This window comes from Macrotis lagotis, chromosome 2 (genome assembly GCF_037893015.1).
Source record: "Macrotis lagotis isolate mMagLag1 chromosome 2, bilby.v1.9.chrom.fasta, whole genome shotgun sequence".
NCBI classification, from domain to species: domain Eukaryota; kingdom Metazoa; phylum Chordata; class Mammalia; order Peramelemorphia; family Peramelidae; genus Macrotis; species Macrotis lagotis.
In genome coordinates this window covers 320,286,866-320,306,951 of record NC_133659.1, presented here as the reverse complement: position 1 = coordinate 320,306,951, position 20,086 = coordinate 320,286,866, and the positions used below count along the sequence as shown (strand labels likewise).

Sequence of the window (20,086 nt, the reverse complement as noted above, 5' to 3'; positions counted from 1 at the left end):
TCTGTATCTATATCCATATCTATCTATATCTATTTATATGCATAGCTATCATCTGTATCTGTATCTATATCCATATCTATGCCTATTTATATGCATATCTATCATCTGTATCTGTATCTATATCCATATCTATATCTATTTATATGCATATCTATCATCTGTATCTGTATCTATATCCATATCTATGCCTATTTATATGCATATCTATCATCTGTATCTGTATCTATATCTATACCTATACCTGTATCTATCCTGGCAAATGGAGAAGAGACGGCGGCAGCGCGGGATTTGCAGCCCCCGGAGGTGCCCGTGGCCGCAGCACGCTGTTCCAAGGCCCGCGGAGACGGACGGACGCCCGGCTGCAAACGCCGGATTCAAGGGAAGGCTGAGCGCCGGGGCGCTTCGGGACGGGGGGCCGGAGAGGTTCAGTCCCACTCCCTAACTTTAGGGGACTTTCTGGGGCCACGTGCGCGCGGCCTTGGCACCCCTCGAAGAGGTGTCGTTGCCCGGGAACCCGGGCCCCCGGCTCCGCCCGCGGCGCCCCCTCGAGGGGCGCTCGGCATCCTCCGGGAGGAGCGCGCTGCGCAGGCGCGGGCGGGGCCTCGGAGGACGCCGCGCCGCGCCGCTCCGTGCGCCGGGGGGCGGGGCCGGCCGAGGGGAGGCGGAGCCCGCGCGGGCCCCGCCCCCGGCCTCGCTCCGGCCGCGCCGGGGGCGGGGCCGGCGGCTCCCGGAAGCGGCGGCGGCGGCGGCGGCGGGCGCGGGGCGCGGGGGGCGGCGGGGGGCGGCCGGGCCGGGCCGGGGCGGCCATGAGCGGCGGCGGTGGCGGCGGCGGCGGCGATGCTGCTCAAGCTCCTGCAGAGGCAGACCTACACCTGCCTGTCGCACCGCTACGGCCTCTACCTGTGCTTCGGGGGCGTCGTCCTCATGATCGTCTCCGCCTTCCAGTTCGGAGAGGTGAGTCGGCGGGGGCGCCCACGTGGGGGCCCGGGGGCAGTGCCCCCGATGCCCGGTGCCAGTGCGTCCGTGGGGGGCCCCCAGCCCCTCCCTGGGGCTGCTCAAGCCTTGCCCGTGTCTTTTTGCTTCATCGAGGCCACGGGGCGAAGGGACTGGGCCGAGGCCCCACGGCGCGGTCATTGCCAGGTGCCCGAGGCCGCACTTGGACCCGGGGTCGCCCCGGTCCTCGCGCTTCCTGGCCGTCCTGCACCCAGGCGGCTCCGGAGGAGGAGGTGGGCTGGGGGCTTGGCACACCCCATGCCTGCCCCTCTGCACCAGTGAAGCACAGCGCCGAACCCCATTTTCCTTGCAAAAACCTAAAAAAAACCCCCAGAATGCCGGGCAGCTGGGCAAGCTGCCAGCCGCCGCCGCCGCTTCCAGGCTTTAGACTTTTTCCCACTTATTTCAAACAAATGACTCGGTGTAGGTCACCCAGAGCTTTCCTTGGGAGTCTCAGCCCAGGATCACAAGCTCCGATGTCAGAGACTGGACTTGAACCCAGGTCCTCCGGCCCCTGTCCGCTGAGAACGTGGGACAAGCATCTTCCAGCAGCATGCTAGTAAACATTTAGCATCCAGCTCCAGGGACACACGTTTTAAATTAATCTCTAGAGGTTCTCCTAGGGCAAGTCCCTGGACCCTGATTGCCTTGAAAAATTAGGTGATTCATTATCTGCATTATTAACATTCTTGTTTTCACTTAGGTCTGGTGACCTTCAAAACACCCGGATTTTTAACATTTGTTGAATTCCAAAGAACAGTTCTTCATATAAAAAATGTTAACTATCAGCTTCAAGCTGATGCAAGTTAACTCCAGGATGCTCTTCTGAAACTCAGAAATCCCACCATTCTCATTATTCATTTCCCCCCAAAATGCTTATCTAAGCCTTCGAGTGGGACAGGTGAGCTCTGTTTCAGATAGCACTTCCCCATGGTGTCCTCCATCCATTATTTATTCCCTCCGCCATTCTGGTTTTTTGGTTTGTTTTTTGGTGAAGAGAAAAACGCATTTTGAAGAAATTAACCCCTTACTACCTCCCCTACTTATTTCCCCAAATTTCCATCTTCCAAAGCTACTCTAAACCCAGGTAGACTTCTCAACTCAATCCTGTCTTTGTTCTTTCTTGGCTCAGCTTTCTACTTTAGAGTTCCTTCCAGGGACCCTAAGAACCTCTGAACCCCAATTAATCTTATACAGATATCCCCCATACCCAATTCCCCTTGACACGGACTCTCTTGCCTTGGTGGGGAGAGGAACATGCCTCAGATCGGCTTGTAGAGGTGAGTTTTTGACTACAACGTCCATAGTATCTTGGATGTCCATCTGGAAGGGGTCAGTGTGTAATCCCCTCATTTTGCAAAATAGGGAGCTGACTCTTGTCTCTGCATGTTCCAACCTCATTTCCCTCCCCCTAGTGTGTATGGGGGGACCTTTCCGTGTTATTCACTGTACAAGGTATAGACCTGTCTCCTTTCCTGGACTGTGGCCTGCCAGTCTGAAACTTCCTTTTTCATCACTTCTTTGATCCAAGCCTCCTTAAGTCCTGTTTCCCTCCCTGTCCTTTCAGCTCCTGGAATATTTGTCTCCTCAGGGCCTTTTCCCCACCAAGGTTTTCAACTCCTTCATCACAAGTCCTTGTTTGCTTCTGAAAAGCCTTGTCCTCTGTCCATTTTACTGCTAGAGTTCTTGCCAAATTTTCCACCTTTCCTGGCCAGCTTTGCTCCCTTGCCCTGCCCTCCTGTATTCTCTGCCCCTTATTTGTTTCTTCCTAAGCCTCCTCTTTCCTCAGTCCAGTGTCTGGAAACTTTTGACCTTTAGTCTTTTAGAAGTGAGTTTGGGCTTGAATTTTGAGGGTTTCCATCCCACTGATGGATGAAGGAAACCTGGGGACTTGGTGCTTTCCAAACCTTTGCTGCCACTTCTAGGTTTTAGACTTTTGTACGCTTATTTCAAACAAATTACTCAGTGTAGGTCATGGAGTGGTCTAACCAGAGTTTTTCTTTGGATTTGTGTCTCAGCTCATGATCACAAGACCTGCTCGCCCTCCAAGTTATCTGACTTTATGAGGCCAACTCCTTTGGACTTTAGCACAAGTCATTGTGGGGTATGTTACAAGCAGTTAGAGGGAGAATACAGAAATACTCCCCAGTAACATAGAGATCAGTCGAGTTTGAAATTCCTTAAGAGTCATTGTATGGTTAATATTACATTTAGTTGAATTAGAAACTGTTAGAGGAGGGTCTGCTTGAGCAGCAGTTGGGGATCCTCTTAATAGTAACTTTTAGTTGAGTCACTTTTCTTGCAGTTGTTTTATTTACTTAAAATTGAATCAATATTTTCCCTTGGCAAGATTTTTATTGAGGTAATAAGGAGTTGAATTATTCGTAGAATATGTATCCAGGTGCAATTTATCTCAAATTTTTGAGACTTCCTTATCTAACAGTATGATTTGCAGTACTTTTTTTTCCAGTACTCTTTGGGTTGTTTAAAACCTGCCTTTTTGTTGAATTGAATTTTGGCTATAGGGCAGACAAAGATTGTAGGACACAGCCCAAGCGCTTTGCCAGCCTTGAATTCCTACCCTCTGTGAGATATTAATGAACACATGGTGCAGATAATGCACCTCTTCTCTAGATGCCTTTCTGTGGCCCTTAGAATTCATGTTTTGACTCTTCTAAGGGGTTTTAAATGGTAAGAAACCATAAAGTTTTAAAGTGATTCCATTGAGATTTATTAATACATTTATTAATGTGCCTGACAGCCAGCCACTTAAGAAATACTTGGTGATTGATTTATTATATGCTTCAAGGAACCGCTTTGGCGTGTGGCATGTCTCCACTGAGACCAGTTGTACTGGTGTCATCCCTTTGTGACTTACATGATTTCACAAATATTTGGGTCAAAAATGTCATCCCTGGAGGCTACCTTCAGAGGCAAGCCTCTCTGCATTTGGCTAGGCTGACTTTCATTTTCTAGGACCAGAGAGACGTTACCTGGGACTGCATGACTGTCCATCCAGATGCCCACCTTCAAGGCCTACCTCATGCTCTCCTGCACCTTAAAACCCCGCCTTGCCCTCATTATAAAAGCTGCTGCTGCTGCTGCTATGACTACTAGCTCATACTTACAGAGTGCTTTAAGGTTGTATAGTATTGTGCCAAGCATCTGTTTGATCCTTAAAGTAATCTTGTGAGGTTGGGACTATGATTACTCTTATTTTGTGGTGGAGGAAACTAAGGTTAAATGGCGTGACCGGGCTACCCAGGCTACCCAGCTAGTGTCTGAGAGCATTCCAACCCAAGTCTTCTGTATGCTTTTTCAGTGACCCTTTGGAGTAAACAATAAACCAGTTTATTCATTTTCCTGCTTCAAAAGGGGAGATTTACCAGAATATGTAGAGGTCGTCCCTTGAGCTGCTTCAGGTGGCCATTCTTGTTACAGAGGTTCTAGTTGAGAGTAACCCTGGCGGTGATTCAAGACTGTGTAAGATTAATGCATACACTGTGAGCAAGAATCCTTAACAAAAATGGAAAAAATAAGCATTTTATTGGATTGAGAAATATTGGAGCCTAAAACAGTACTCTCAGCTACTTCCCATGACTGTTCTGCTCAGTTGTCTTCTCTTGGCCACCCTTCAATTTGATGAATGTAGAGTGACTAAATGTAGAGTGACTAAAACATCCCTTTGCTAACTTTACTAAAATTAAGTTTTTTTCTCCTTTTGTGCTCTTTGCCTTCCAGTGCTATTTTTTCTTTATTCTTCTTCACTTATTTTTGAGTGTCCCAGGGTAGGACAGCATTCCTTCATTTAATTCTCATTATTTGCTAAATGAGATACTTTTTTCTTTAAAAAAAATTATTTATTCTGATTTTGAAAAATGCCGACATGCATGAATATATCTATTTACAAAGAGAAAAAAAAAGATGGCATATGAAACTACATATTTTTAAAATTAATTTTTTCCAATTTCTTGTAAAGACAATTTTTAACATTAATTTTTTTAATAGTTTTGAATTCCAAATTTTTTCCTTTCTTCCCTCACATCTTTCTTTCCTCTCCTCCTCCCTAAGCAATTTGATATTGGTTATATAAAACCACATTTTAAAAAATTTTTTTATTAGGTTGTTTTTTTTTTTTTGGCAAGGCAATGGGGTTAAAGTGGCTTGCCCAAGGCCACACAGCTAGGTAATTATTAAGTGTCTGAGGCCGGATTTGAACTCAGGTGCTCCTGACTCTAATGCTCTATCCACTGCGCCACCTAACCACCCCCCAATATACAGCTTTTAAAATATTCTCGGAGGCAGTTGAGGTTAAGTGACATGTTCAGGGTCACATATGTAGTAAGTGTCTGAGGCTTGACTTGTAATCAGATTCTCTTGACTCTAGGGCTGGTGCTCTCTCCATTGTGACACCTAGTTGTCCAGCTTGGATTTTCTTTAGAAGAATGAAATACCTGGGGGTGAGTCTTCCTGACCTCTGGTCTGGCATTGTGGGCACTCTGTCCCCTCTGCCACCCAGCCGCCCCTCTGACCCATGCCAGTTTCAAAACTATCCTTGGTGTCTGTGGCTCCCTTTGAACTTTCTATTCTCTTCTGTGCATTTTTTTTTGACTAGACAATGGGGTTAAGTGACTTGCCCAAAGTCACATAGCTAGGTGATCATTAAGTGTCTGAGGCCAGATTTGAACTCAGGTCCCCCTGACTCCAGGGCCGGTGTTCTATCCACTGTGTCACTCAGCTGCCCCTCTTCTGTGCATTTTAAAGAAGTGCTGCAAAGACATTCCCTTCTTTGTCTTTGTTTGACTCTCCTTCTGTCCACTTCTCCCACATTTCTCTCCAAATCAAGACCAACCCCAGTCCCTTATAATAAGCATGGTGAAGTATAACTAATCCACAGATTTACTGTGTTCAAGAATGTATGCTTCATTTAGCACTGTCCATCATGTCTTTGGCAGGAGTTGGGGAACTTAATATTTATCTGAAAGTGCATCATTTTTATTACCAAAATCTGATTCTCTGTTATCTTAAAATTGTTGAGAAAGTAAGTGGCTAGACCAGTTTACCTAGAATAAAGACTATGTACTTTTCATTTTGAAATTAAAATTATACAATCAACCCAGTCATTGAATGTGACAAAATTTGTTGTGTGTGTTGGTTCATATTTAGTTCTATATCATATACACACAGATCTACCGATGTACACACACTTACTGCTGATTGCTTCCTGCTGGCCAGATGTCTCCCCCGCCTACCCCCACATGCACACCTCTGCAGTGCTAACAGTAGCCTTGGTAGAACTTTTGTGATAGTCATCACCCCGAGTGGTCTACCATTTAAAATGTCCTCTAATCTGAACCCTGCATCATAATGAGTCTTAGGTGGTCAGCTGCTAAACCTGGGCACCCCATGGAGAGTTGAAGCTGGTTTTTCGTTTTGAGACAGTTTTTGTCTTTTCCTTGGTACATGTTCCTTTTTCACCTAAACATGTGTTTGCCAGGACACAAACTGCAGCTTCCTCCTTTGCAGTGTCTCTCCTTATCTTACTTCACTCCCTCCATGAATGCAAATTCTCTAGTCTTTTTAAAAGCTTTATCTAAAAACATACTACAGCCAGCTCCTCTTACCCCTACATTGCTTTGATTCTCTCTTCTTTGCCCTAATCTCAGACCTTGGTTACTCTATTTTAACTTACATTCATATGTTACCATGTAAGAGGTCCAAAGGATTTCCATTTCTGTAAAGTCTCAGCTTCTGGCAGGAGGGAGCAGGGTCGTGAACCTCTTTGGGCCTCAGTTTTCTTACTTGTAAAACAAAAATATTGGGATAAGGAATCTTCAGATTCTCTCCAAACCCGATCATCTTCCATTGTATACCATTTTACAAGCAATTAAAAAAAATGCCGCCTGTGGAAGGCATATAAAATTTTATATGATACTGCTCAAAAATTCAAAATCTAGTTGTAGTGGAAACACCCTAAAAGAGTATTACTCTCCATATGGGAAAGGAATAAAAGACAAGCATTGACATAGACCATCACCATTTCCTATCTATGAAATGTAAATCCATATAAACGGATCCCTCCAAAAAGGTCAAATCAATCTAGAAACTCATTTAGACAGCAGACATTTATCTCCTTCTCAGGTAGAGAGAGCAGCCACAGGCAATAACAATTTAGAACTTCTTTGAAAAATTTAATAGAGCATTATAGGAGACTCTTGACTATTACATCTTCTTAACGTTTTTTTCTTTTTTAGTGGAGAGATCAAATTTTCAGAAAGTTTGTGAATAGATCTAGTTAAATTTGAACATTCCAAGAATATTTAGAATGACAATATAAGGAATTTAAGGAGTAAAAAAAAGAAAAGGTGACAAAGATATTGCTATTAACTTTCCTCTACCTCTTTCATAGTCTAACCTGCTATGCCACAATATACTGCATGAGGAAGATATAGGTCTAATGAAAACAAAAATTGAAATAAAGGCAGTTTTTCTTTGTTGAATGTGAAATAATCTGAAAGTAACTAAAATACTAAAAATTTATTAAAAATCACTGACTCTTTTTCAAAAAAATGATCTAGAGAAGAATACCATAACTGTAACTTCCCCTTCTGAGTCAGACTATCATAGCAAGGATATTTTACAGCAAAGCACAGAGTCGTGTAGTCACAGAGGGAATCCTTTTGTACTGATTGCTGCAGTGGAGCAAATATCCCCTTACATACTTTCCAACAAAGACAGCTGGTGGGGCAGTAGATAGAGAAGCAGCCCTGGAGGTGGGAGGACCTGAGTTCAAATGTAGCCTCAAACATTTATTAGCTATGTAACCTTGGGCAAGTCACTTAACCCCAACTGCCTCGCATCCAGGGCCATCTGTAGTTGCTCTGTTCCATATCTGGCCACTGGACCCAGATGACTGGAGAAGAAAGTGAGGCTGGTGACTTAAGCAGTTCACTTGCTTGTTATGGCATCTTCAAAAATGAAGGACAAAACATCATCATCTCTGGAGTATGTTAAGAATATATAAGAATTCTTGGGCAGCTAGGTGGTGCAGTGGATAGAGCACCAGTCCTGGGATCAGGAGGACCTGAGTTCAAATGTGGTCTCAGACACTTAAAAATTACTTAACTGCAAGACCTTGGGCAAGTCACTTAACCCCATTGCCTTAAATTAAAAAAAAGAATATATATATATAAGAATTCTTTAAAGTAGTTTCCACATCTGGAATTTTGCTTAAATCTCTGATGATAGTTGTATTCAGTGAAGATTAAAATAGGGAGACATGCCTGACAAGTATTTGCTACCATACTGAAGGATACTCAATTTAGAGACCAAGAAGGTGACTTCCCTCCAGGTCATAAGGTCCTTTGGGAACATTATATAGGTTGCACCCAGCTTAAGAACACTACATAACCTCCTAAATGAGATCTGTCATCATTCAAGAGTTTGACTTGATCATCCTTATAGGAAAAACCAAATGACCTCTTGTTCAGTTTGAAAGATGCCAGGAGATGGACAACCTATAGAACTGATAACATAGACGAATAATGAAAGGGGAATCAAACAGGAGGGGAAAGTAGAATAGCTTGCTTTGGGGGAATTGCCTAGTGTTTTTTGTGAGCCCAAGCGTCTCACTTTTAGAAAGCTCTGTTTTCCCATTGATACTGTTTGACAGGGAGCCATGGCATATCACTACATCTGAAAAATTCAAATTAAAAGACACAGTCAGCCTCATCCAGATTAAATAATTTGAATTATATAATTAGAAGAAGAAAGGGGAGTTTGGGAAATAGCATTCTATAGTGGTATAATAGTGTTTCAGGGAAAATGTTTCTTTGTCATAGTATTTTTGATTTTTTTTTTCAATTTTCTTTTGCTGGAGACTCATCAAAAGCTTTATTCACTACCATCTTACTTCTTACTACACCTTTTGATAAGGGCTTCATATGATCCCATACTGGGTTCTTGAAGACTATTGAACAGGATACACTTTCTGTGTTCACAATTAAGAAGAGAGATTTTATTATCTAAAATTCTTTTTTTTTTTGTTTTTAGGTTTTTGCAAGGCAAATGGAGTTCAGTGGCTTGCCCAATGCCACACAGCTAGGTCATTATTAAGTGTCTGAGACCGGATTTGAACCCAGGTACTCCTGACTCCAGGGCTGGTGCTTTATCCACTGCACCACCTAGCAGCCCCATCTAAAATTCTTAAGCATAAGGATAGAATTTAAAAATTCAGAGCTAATAGATTGAACAGTTTATGAGACTTCTTTGATATATATTAAAGTAGAGAAGACTTAAATTATAAGCAAATCTTAGAACTGGAAGAAATCTCTCAGGGTACTTAATAACCAGTATTTGAATAAGACTCTACTCTTCAGAGTTTCCTGCCTCAATAGTTGGTCATTCCTCATATTCATTTTTTCCTTTGATCTTGCATTAACAGTCACAGGGCACAATTCAGTTATTTCCTAATTGACAGGGGCCTATTTTGTTCCTAATTTTTTGGTTGCCACAAAAAACATTATTCTAAATGTTTTGTTTTTTGTGAGGCTTTATTTTTTTTTTTAACAAATAACTTAGCTTTTCCTTCAAGAATTGAGAGCCTACCTCATTTGAAAATATGGGTTCACGTCCCACTCGTGACATATACTGGCTATGTGACTCTGGACAAGTGACGTAACCTCTCAGTGTCTCTGTTACTATAATTCCACAGTATGGCAGCCGATAGAATGAGTGCCTTCACTGAGAGTTCTACAAGCCAATGAAATCATGGATCTAGTCTGAAAAAAAGAAAGAAAGAAAGAAATATTTATTTCTATTTCCCAGTAATCCTGAATGGATGCATGGTTCTCTCCACCTTTATTCAGCAGCTTGTTTTAGGTATGAAGGTGGTGAATGGGATGAATCCAAGTCTGAGGCTTGGCTGAGGATAATCATGGATATGGGGGGTAGGTGGGATAGGGCTTCAGAAGAAGAGAACCGTGTAGAGTTGAATTCATTGACCAGAGGATCAAGATGAGAAGACAAGGTGTGGGTGTCTAGTACAGAGGAGATGGGATGGGACGAAGAGAAAGGTTATATAAAAGAAGGTAGAGGCAGAGGTCAAATGCCAAGAGGTTATGATTGGATACGGGGATTTTACAATTCTTGAACAAAGAGATGGTACTTTGTGAGTCATGGTAAGATCAAGGACATAACCAGCTTTGTGTTTATCTGAGGTTGGTGGAGGGATAGTACACGGGAGATGAATAAGTAGAGAAACCCAGTAGTCAAGACGTTTGAAATAGAGTCTTTATGAATATAGTATGTGGGGAGAAGAGAAAAATTCGAATTCTTCCCAGTAGTGTTCCTTAAAACCCTCGAAAACTCTTGTCATGCCCCTTGTAAATCTTCTCTTTGTTGGTTAGCTATCTTCCTCCTTGCCTCTTTCCCTCCTGTAGCGACTCCTTGGAGCAGTGTGGGACTCACCCCGAGCACATGCCTCAACCTGTGGTCTGACCACAAGATTGCTCTTCAGGCAGCTGCAGATCACAGCAGTTTTTCTCGTTTCATTGTTGACTCAAAAGAGATTGTAGTTTACTGAAACCACGAGATCTTTGTCTCCCAAGCTTTTGTCTAGCCAAACCTTTCCCCCATTTTGTACTCCCCAGTAACCTGCTTGGGACATCTTAAAATTTTATTTAACCTCAGTGTAGGATTAAACCTATCATCTTCACCTTTGAGACAAAGACTAAGCATTTACTGAGCACTTAGTATATTCTTTTGTATGGGGAAGGGGTGGTGACACAAATGCTAAGAATGATATAAATCCTACTCACAAGGAACTTAGTAACATTCTGATTTTTTTGGATCTTGCTTTGTCATCCATTATTTTACTTATCCCTTCCAGATTTGATGATCATACTATCATTTTCTTCATCCTAGGTCATGATAAAAATGTGAACTGGCACTCCAAGGACAGCTCCCTGGGAAACTAGCCCACTAGAGTTCCTTCTCCAACTTGACAAAGTCCTCAATGATTAATTTTGGGGATCTGGTCCTTCCTCCAACTTAGAATCCACCTGGCTTCTTTGCACCAGGCTAGTCATCTTACCCACAACTTTAAAAAGTTTGTCAGATATGTTGAAATTTGCCAGGACTGGAATATTTTCCTTATCTAATAGATTGTAACTGTTTTTTAAAAAAAAAAGGCAGTGGGGGGGTATTGAGGTCTGGGGTAGGGGAAGGAATGTTAGACATGAAGTCTGGAGACTTGAGTTGTAATCCAACTTCAGACAGGGAAGTGACTGGGAAAGGTGCTTAACCTCAAGTGTAAAAGGGAGGCTATTAAGGCTCGCATCACCTCCCTGCCTTAAGAGAGTTGGGAGCAACACATTTTGGCAGCCTTGAAATGCTTTAAAGAGTTGTGAGTTGTGGCTAGTGTTCTGACTTGTTAGGGATGAAACCTTTTAGTGATCACAACTTTCCTCTCTAAAGAGTCACAAACCATTCCTGACTTCCCTTAATTCCTAAGTAAAATTCCCCCTTCAGTTTAGCTCCTCTTCATTCTAGGGTTTCCCCTTCTTCAGTTATCTCTGTTATTGCTTATTGACTTCCAACAGATTATAAGCTTCCTGAGGTCAGGGACTGTCTTTGTCTCTTTTTTATATTCCCACCATTAGGACAGTTCTGTCCCATAGAAGGCATTCAATAAACTTTGACTGATTCTTAATTTTTTTTTCAGTTTTTTTGCAAGGCAATGGGGTTAAGTGGCTTGCCGAAGGCCGCACAGCTAGGTCATTATTAAGTGTCTGAGTCCAGATTTGAACTCAGGTCCTCCTGACTCCAGGGCCGGTGCTCTATCCACTGCACCACCTAGCCACCCCACTGATTCATAATTTAATCACTTTAGAATATTTCCAGTTATCAAAGTCCAGCTCCGAGAGCAGGACCACATTTTACCTCTACTGGTCTTGAAGCATCTCCAGTTACCCAAGCTTGTTTGTTCCAAATCCTCTTAATCCTCTATTCTAGGGTTTTTATTTCCTCCTTCACTACTTTTGTTCTTTATTTTCTGCCCCTAGATCCTTCAGAAGTAAGATGAGGATTGGGAGGTTCTGACTTCTCCCTCCTCCCCTCTTCCTGCCCTCCCAGTAGTCTTATCTTCTTTTCCCAGGGCAGTTCACCTTTCCTTCTGTCTTCTTGCTACTTAATTAACTAAGAAAAGTGTTTCCTTGTCTCTAGTATTTATTGATAACTGTTAACAGTGCTTTTTTTGAAGGAACTACCATTCTCTTGCTATTGAGACAAGCTATATAACAGAATAAGGCTGCTTGACTGACCACATTTCTATTGTGTAAGTTATAAGTCTGACCCTATGTTCTGTAAAGTGGAAAAAGAGCAAATGGTCTTGGGTAAAAATTATCACCTCATCATTTTAGATGTGGAAGGGGAGCTGCCCAAGGCCGTACAGGCTCCATCCTAAGACCCCAAGCCTTATGGTAGTTTGGTAGTTACAAAAAACTAAAGTAAGGTGTAAAATGGAGAGATGTGCTCATCAAAGTGTTTGTTAAGATTGTGGGGAATATTGTGCACAATTTTAAAAAGTAAAGGAATTCATTCTCTAAATGATGATGTTTGTCCTTTATTCTTGAAGAAGACCGTGACATCAGGGAGTGCTTTAACAAGCCCATGAATTGGATTTGAGTGAGGGGGTATGTGTTAATTCCCCAGCCTCACTTTCTCTTCCAGAGTCATCTGGGTTCAGTGGCCAGATATGAATCGGAATTGGAGATGGCCTGGATGTGAGGCCATCAGGGTTAAGGGGCATGCCCCACCATAATGAACTTGGGTCCCAAGTCATCTAAGATGGGCGACATCTGGGCAACAGTGTTATACAGTCTTTACAGCTACCTGTGACTAAAGGTCAATTTTTTTAAGACCAGTATTCTCCTAGTTAAATTGTAGGTTTGCAAATCTTGACCCCATGATGTCAGAAGCATAGCAATTACAGGCAGGTATGGACAGGTATACAGTGTGTGTGTAACTAGACAGCCTGGTGTGACCAATGGTGAGTTATCTGTCAGAACTGTCTTAAAAGGCAGAAAAGAAGGGATAACAGATGGACACCCTGAGGATGAAATAGATGGCCACAAGAAGCAGAAGAAGGATTCACAGGATTTGTGGAGGCCAGGAAGCACACACAATCTACATATGATGCGTTGCAGTCAGTGGTAGCAGAGGGAATAGTTGCACTTCTGTATTCAGAGAATTTTATGCTACGTGAAAAGCACTCTACTACCATTTTAGGATGTATCTACCAAGAAGAGTAAGATTGGGTCTCAGCCTTCAAATAATTTATGATATAACTGAACAGACGGGGAGTCCTCAAGGAGGGGGGCTGCAAGTCAGCACTGGCATCTCTATTAGGTTGTTTCCAGAGCATTGAGTTTTAGTGACTTGCCCAAGATCCTACAGCCAAGTGTGAGTCAGAAGCAGAGCTTGAATACAGGGCTTCTTGGTTTTAAGGTCAGACTTCTGTCACTGTGACAAAATTTCCTTTCTGGGAAGACAGATAAGGTACACAAATGTGAAAAGTATATCCACATGATTAGAGATAGAGGATATGACAGTACAGGAAATGTCACAGGGGAATCCTTGTGGGAAACAGACAGGTGAGATCCCTTGTGGGTCAACAGCATCGGAGAGACTTTCTGCCCGGGAGCTCCTGCTTCAAACATTTGTAATGTTGTGGTTTTTTTCTTGTTTTTGTTCCCTTTGAATTATATCTCACGTTTGTAGATATATGTTAATTTGGGGAGGCAGCATTGAAATTTTTGTGGTTTGCTTCAACCCCAGCATCCCTTAGAGTCAGTGCTATCTCTTTGTAAGTAATGGGATAAGTTTTCTAAATGAGATGTTTCTCTTAAGAAATTACTTTGTAAAGGCTCGTTTTGCTACTAACTAGTTTATAGTGGCTTTCAATTCTTAGGGTCTCAATTTGTTGAGTAAGGAAGCTCAAAGTGTGGCACATTTCCCTGAGAAGAGCTGAAGAATTGAAGAAACCTAAGCTAGCTAGCAAAGCTCAGACAGACAAGGGGGAAGGGGTTCCTTGGAAAGACCCAGGAGTAACTCCATTCTTAATAGCTTTTGTTTTCTTTGCCAAGGAGAATGGATTTAGGTCCAAAAGGACCAATCAAAAATGTCTAAGAAGGGAGCTTTTTCTTTCCATGACTAAGGTCACTTTTGACTTCTGATAATTGTGATTCAAGTGTCTGGGCCAGATCCATTTGCATCCTAAGGTATTGGAAGGAATGACCATTGGAGTAACTGCTGTGGAATACAGGAGAGATATCACAGAAGTAGAAAATAGCAAAAGTCCTGCTGATTTTTCAAAAGGGGGCCCTGCCAACTAGAGATGGACATAGTGAACATCTGGAAGAGGACCCAGTGGGTCACTGCAAGCTGGTATGATCTTGTCAAGAATAGGCCTTGACAAGCATACAATGAAGAGCTTTTACAGTGGAGGGGAAAATGGAGAGAAGAGGTTCATAATGCTTGGTTCAAAGTGGGAATGTATACACATTCAGTTGTATACTGAAATCTGGGGGGAAGGGAGAAGTGAGGGAGAGGGAAATGATGAAAGGCAGATTTAGGGAAGCAGTGTTTAGAAGTTAAATAGATTTTTGAGGGATAATCACATTTGACAAATCTAAGAAATTTTTTTGGAAGCAATACTTCTCCCCATCCATCCTCATCACCCCTTTGGGTCCAGGCAACCTTGGGAGTGAAGGGGCAGAGATAACAATTCTGTTATCCCTTGATGCTAAGAAAATGTACTATGATTTAATAATTGAATTTTTCTTTTTTAGGTTGTTTTGGAGTGGAGTCGGGACCAATATCATGTTCTGTTTGATTCATATAGAGATAACATTGCTGGAAAGTCTTTTCAAAATAGGTAAGCTTTAGTTTGAAGATGATTATTGGACTTCTAGAACACCTTCCACCTTGCACCGTTTCTTGTGTGTGTGATCGAACAGTTCTTTGCTATACATAGTAATGTAACTGGTTCCATTTGATACACAAATTTTAGTGCTTGGTGGAGTGCTAAAGGAGTTATGACATCACCCATGCATTTGATCCAAATCTGAATGTGGATTGGATGTGGAATTCTCTTAGAATCTTGATCTATGATGTAGGGTAAGGTAGCTTCTTCTCTGGAGTAACCACGTTCATGTGTTTCTTCTACTTAGTGTTCATTGTTTAGGCTTATTATACTTTGTTGTCTGTGGTTGCCCTGTAAAATTTCAAAATATAAATTGGAGATGGCATGGAACAGTGCTTTAGATTCTGGCAAGAAGACATGGATTCAGATGCTACCTCAGACTTGTATTAGCTGTGTGACTCTTACTTAAATTTTTTTAACCTCAGTTTCATCTGTAAAATAAAAGGGGGAAGGGTTAGGGTTCCAGTTCTAAATTTTTTTATCCCCTGATTTTTTCCAAAGAAACAAGATGGTCAGAAAACCAACTATTAAGACAGTCTTTAGGTTCATATATTTGTCTTAAGTGTATCTATCTATATTTCTCCTCATTTTGGATAGAATCAAGCGTCTTTTTAAGACAGTGTGTTTGATTAAATTATATTTCAGTAAATTTCTAAAAATATTGTTCTGTGGACCTTTTCAGCTTTAATAGAGAGTGTTTAATTAAGATTATATATATTTTTTCTAATTTGAATATCTTAGAAAAATATTCTAATATTTTTATTTAAGAGAATTTAACATATCTAGATAGATATATATCTATACAAATGTTCTTTTCATTTTTTCAATTTCTTGTTGGAAATCCTGAAATCTAACTAATCCTTTTAATTCCTCAGGCTCAGTGAAGAAGGCTTTTGTCCTCTTCTTCACTAAACCTTCCACCTTGCTCATTTCTATTGATGGTCTTACCTAGTCCCTCATCTCCTCCCCTACCCCCTTGTCCCCCCAAGTGCTGTTGGACTTTTTTTTGGCAAGGCAGTCAGGTCTAAGTGACTTGCTTAAGAACACACAGCTAGTAAATGTCAGTTATATGGGACCAAATTTGAACTCAGATCCTCCTGACCCAAGGGCTGGTGCTCTCTCCACTGCCCCATCATCAGCTGGACTCTTTTTGAACCCTTCCAGCCTGAGGTCACCCAGAGCTCTTTTAGGGATCTTAAATCTGCTCATCTGTAGCTTCTCAACAACTGCCCCTCATTCTGCTTTCTGACTTCAAGCAGGATAACTTGGACCTCTCTTCCATGGCAGCTCATCACATTTTTGGAGGCAGCTGGGGCCCCCAACCCCTAGCCCCATCCTGAAGTTTTTTCTATTTCTCTTCTTGTGGCATAATTGCCAGTTCTCTTCTCCAAGCTGGCCAAGCTTGGCTGCACTTGCTCATAGGTAAGCTTATTCTTCCTCTACTCTGATGATACCTAGAACTGAACTGTTCGAATTTGCAGTGCTGATTTCTTCCCTTCTCATTGGTCTTTCTAGATGAGCGCAGTCTTTGTCCTCTTTGAATCTTGCGTGTCTCACTCTGTCCCTTCTAGTTTCCTTTTCCTCTTCCTCGCCCTCTCTCACACACAGACACAAACCCGCCATACTCCCACCCTTACATTCTAGTTATTTATGTGGCCCTATGCTTTGTAAACCTGAGCTTGTATCAGGAGAGGATGGTGCCGCAGTGGAGAGCACCTGGGCTTCGGGGTCAAAGATCAAGGCTCAGGTGCTGGCCCTGACACTGTCACTGGGGCCTTGCTTACTGTGCTGCTGGGCTCTTCCTACAACTATATTACCTCTCAATCAGAGCCTCAGTTTCTCCAGTTGGAGTGTAGGGGTAATGAGAATACCTGTCTTATGGCTGTGAGGAAAGTACTGTACAAAGTTGGAAGTGTGGTATAAATGTAAGTGGTGGTTTATGCCCCCACCTGCCATCCACCCCTAGACTGATCTCGTGGAGGTCATCCCTCCCTTCAGTATTAAGTAACCCTCCAGGCCAGGCTCAGGCTGGAGTGCTAGAGATGAAAGTACAGAGGAAGGATGTCCAAGACCCACATTCAGTGCCGGGGCGGGGGGACAATGAGGACCTATTTTAGATTTCATAATAAATTCAAATAGAGAACTAGCTGTTAAATTACTCAGAAAGTTGGGGGGGGGGCACCAGTGCTCGGAGGAGAAGCTTCATGACCAAGGCTTTGCTTGGGTGAAGGTGAGGGATGAAGAAGGTGGGGGACTCTGAGAAGCAGAAGCAGGAGGTCATGTGCTCAAGGCAAAGGCTACAGTCAGGCCAAAGGCATGGAGGGAGAGAGGGAGGGATATGTGGTGTCAGAAAGAGAGACCAGTTTGGGGGAGGGCATGGAGGAAGAAGTGAGAATCTAATAAGATCAAAACAATGATTGGGACCAGACTGCAAAAGACTCTAGAATCTAAAGCAAGGTGTTTATGGCTAACCCTGGAGGCCACCGGGGACTGTTGGAGTAGGGGGAATGTAGTCAGATCTGTGGGAAGGAGACCTTCTGTGGGAGAGTGGGGAGTGGGAGGAACTTAAGCTAAGAAGACCAGTTGTGACTGGAATGAAGGGGCGAGGTGGAAATGAGGGGGTGAAAAGGGAAGAGCCATGACTAATGCTGATGATATGAACCCAGAGAATAGGAGAGTGGTGCCCATGAGAACTAGGGATGTTTGGAAGAGAGGAGGGAGGTCCGTTTTGGGGGCATTGAATCGGCCGTGTCTCTGGGATGTCCAGTTTGAAGTGTCAGTTGATGACGTGGAACTGAAGTCCAGGAGGGAGACAGACTCTTATCTGTGGGTCATTTGACTCCGAAAAATGGTTTCATGTATGAGCTTATATCTTAGGCGATTACTGAGCCAGAGTGTAAAGGGAGAAGAACAGAAGATCTAGCGCAGAACCTTGGCCAATACCCACAGTTAGTGAGATGATGAACGATAAACCAACGTGGGCTGTGGGGGTGGGAGGAGAAGCCAGGGAGAAGAGGATATCCCAAAGAAGAGGCTTGTCCTGGTTAGGGGGAAGACTGAGAAAAGCCATTAGATTTGGCCGTGAAAAAGTTGATTGTCAAGGAGAGAGATTACTTCCTTTGGTGTGATGATGAGATTGCAGTGCGTTATGGAATGACAGGAGGCCTTCACATACATCCAAAGGGTCACTGAATTGAAACATTCCTCATTTGTATAATGGAAGGTCTTGTGAGTGAGTTCTACTGTATTCCGTGTGGCAAGTTTTCTAAGGGCCTTTAGAAAAATCTTAGTTTTGCCAGAAAAAATTCTTTTTTCAAACGATAACGATCGAGCCTGAATCATAGATAAGGCTGTGAGACATACTTGTTTCTGATGGTTTACTTATTCGGAAACTGAGATAGTGGTTTAGTGGTTGGAACAAAACCTCAGATGGAAAAGCCAGAGTCTAATCTTAGAGAAACTGCCAACTGACTCACTGACCTTGAGGAAGTCATGTGACTACAGTGTGCGCAGGAACGTTACGGGAACGCTCTTTGTCTGCCCCAGAAGCATGAATGTTTGGTAGGAGCCTCTTTGGCTGGCATATTGCGATTTTGATTCATAGCCCGCCTAGCGAAAATCAGGGGTCAGAGCCTTTGATTTCGGGGGGTGGGGGCTGGGGGAGATGGAGAGCCGAGGATTAAGACTGTCCATCCCAGATCACTAAGCCACATAAAGACCATTGATAGGATTTTATGGATACCCTACCAGAAACAGTCATATAAATATAAATATAAATAAATTTGCAGATTAACTATATGGGGATACTGACTTTTTTAGTTTTTAGCAAACTGGAGTTGAGAACTTTGTGAAGGAACCTATTGCTGTGGCTTTGAGTAGGCCACTCGAAGATAAGGAGCTCTTATTTCAAAACTTGGAGAAGGAAAAAGTTGAACGAGATTAGATAACCCCTGTACTTAAAGTCTGCAGTTGGAAGCTTCCAAAAAGGTTAAAATTTGCATTAGGAAATATTTCACAGTAGTCATAATCAAATATCTATGGAATCAGCCAAGCTGGGCAATTTATGGTATTAGATTTAGGGGCCCTCCCAAAGCACTTTAGGATTTAAGCACCACTGTTTGGGAGGGTCTCCTCTCCTTTCTTGCCTCCCAGGGCTGTGGGAGGCAGTGGAAGGCCATTCATTTGAACTTTTTTTTTTAGATTTTTGCAGGGCTTAAGTGACTTGCCCAAGGCCACACAGCTAGGTCATTATGAAGTGTCTGAGACCGGATTTGAACCCAGGTACTCCTGACTCCAGGGCCAGTGCTTTATCCACTACGCCACCTAGCCGCCCTTCAGTTGAACTTCTAAGTGAAATAGAGTCTTGGAAAAGGGATTCTACTAGAACATGAATCTTTCCTTATAGTACCCCCCCAGTTATCATCCAGCCTCTCCTTAAAAGATCTTCAGTGATCACCCCATTCTGCTTTTGAACCTCTCCATCCTATTGAGAAGCAATAGTTTTTATGGTGTGGAAGAAAACTGGCTTCAATTTGAAAAACCTGAACTCGCATCCCATCTCTGTCACTTTCTAACCATGGGACGTGGGTTGAGGCACTGAGTTCTTAACAAATCTCCACTCCCTGGAGCTGCTGTTTTGGGAGAGGGTATTTCCTCCCTGGGAAGTCACAGGGCCAGACCCTTGTTAGGGAATTCTTTCAGCTCCTCCAGTCCCTACCCGATGTTTGGTTCTGTCCCTCAGACCTGAGCAGGACCAGCTGAACTCCTTCAGAAGCTTGAAGCCCTCCCCGGTGGGGCGTTCCTTTCCCTGTAGAAATGGCAGACATAGGGGCAGCTAGGTGGCACAGTGGATAGAGTGCCGGCCCTGGAGTCAGGAGTACCTGGGTTCAAATCCGGTCTCAGACACTTAATAATGACCTAGCTGTGTGGCCTTGGGCAAACCACTTAACCCCATTTGCCTTGCAAAAACCTAAAAAAAAAAATGGCAAGACATGCTCTCCAGGCCTTTCACCCTCTTAGTCCCTGCCTTGGGACCAGCTCCAGTTTGGCCATGTTCTTTTTAAAAGTATCAGGCACAGTCCTGAACCTAGAATTTTGAGATCTGACCAG

At 43.1% G+C, this 20,086-nt stretch overlaps 1 protein-coding gene across 2 annotated transcripts in view; it reads left to right on the top strand.

Moving 5' to 3' along the window:
• The first annotated feature begins 810 nt into the window (after nucleotides 1-810).
• GNPTAB (N-acetylglucosamine-1-phosphate transferase subunits alpha and beta) overlaps nucleotides 811-20,086 on the top strand; it is a 73,929-nt gene continuing 54,653 nt past the window's right edge. For both annotated transcript variants that reach the window (XM_074226701.1, XM_074226702.1), the window contains exons 1-2: nucleotides 811-954; nucleotides 14,844-14,929. In XM_074226701.1, coding sequence (XP_074082802.1) covers nucleotides 838-954; nucleotides 14,844-14,929 — 203 coding nt within the window. In that variant the 5' untranslated portion in view covers nucleotides 811-837. The remainder of the gene's footprint in view (nucleotides 955-14,843; nucleotides 14,930-20,086) is intronic.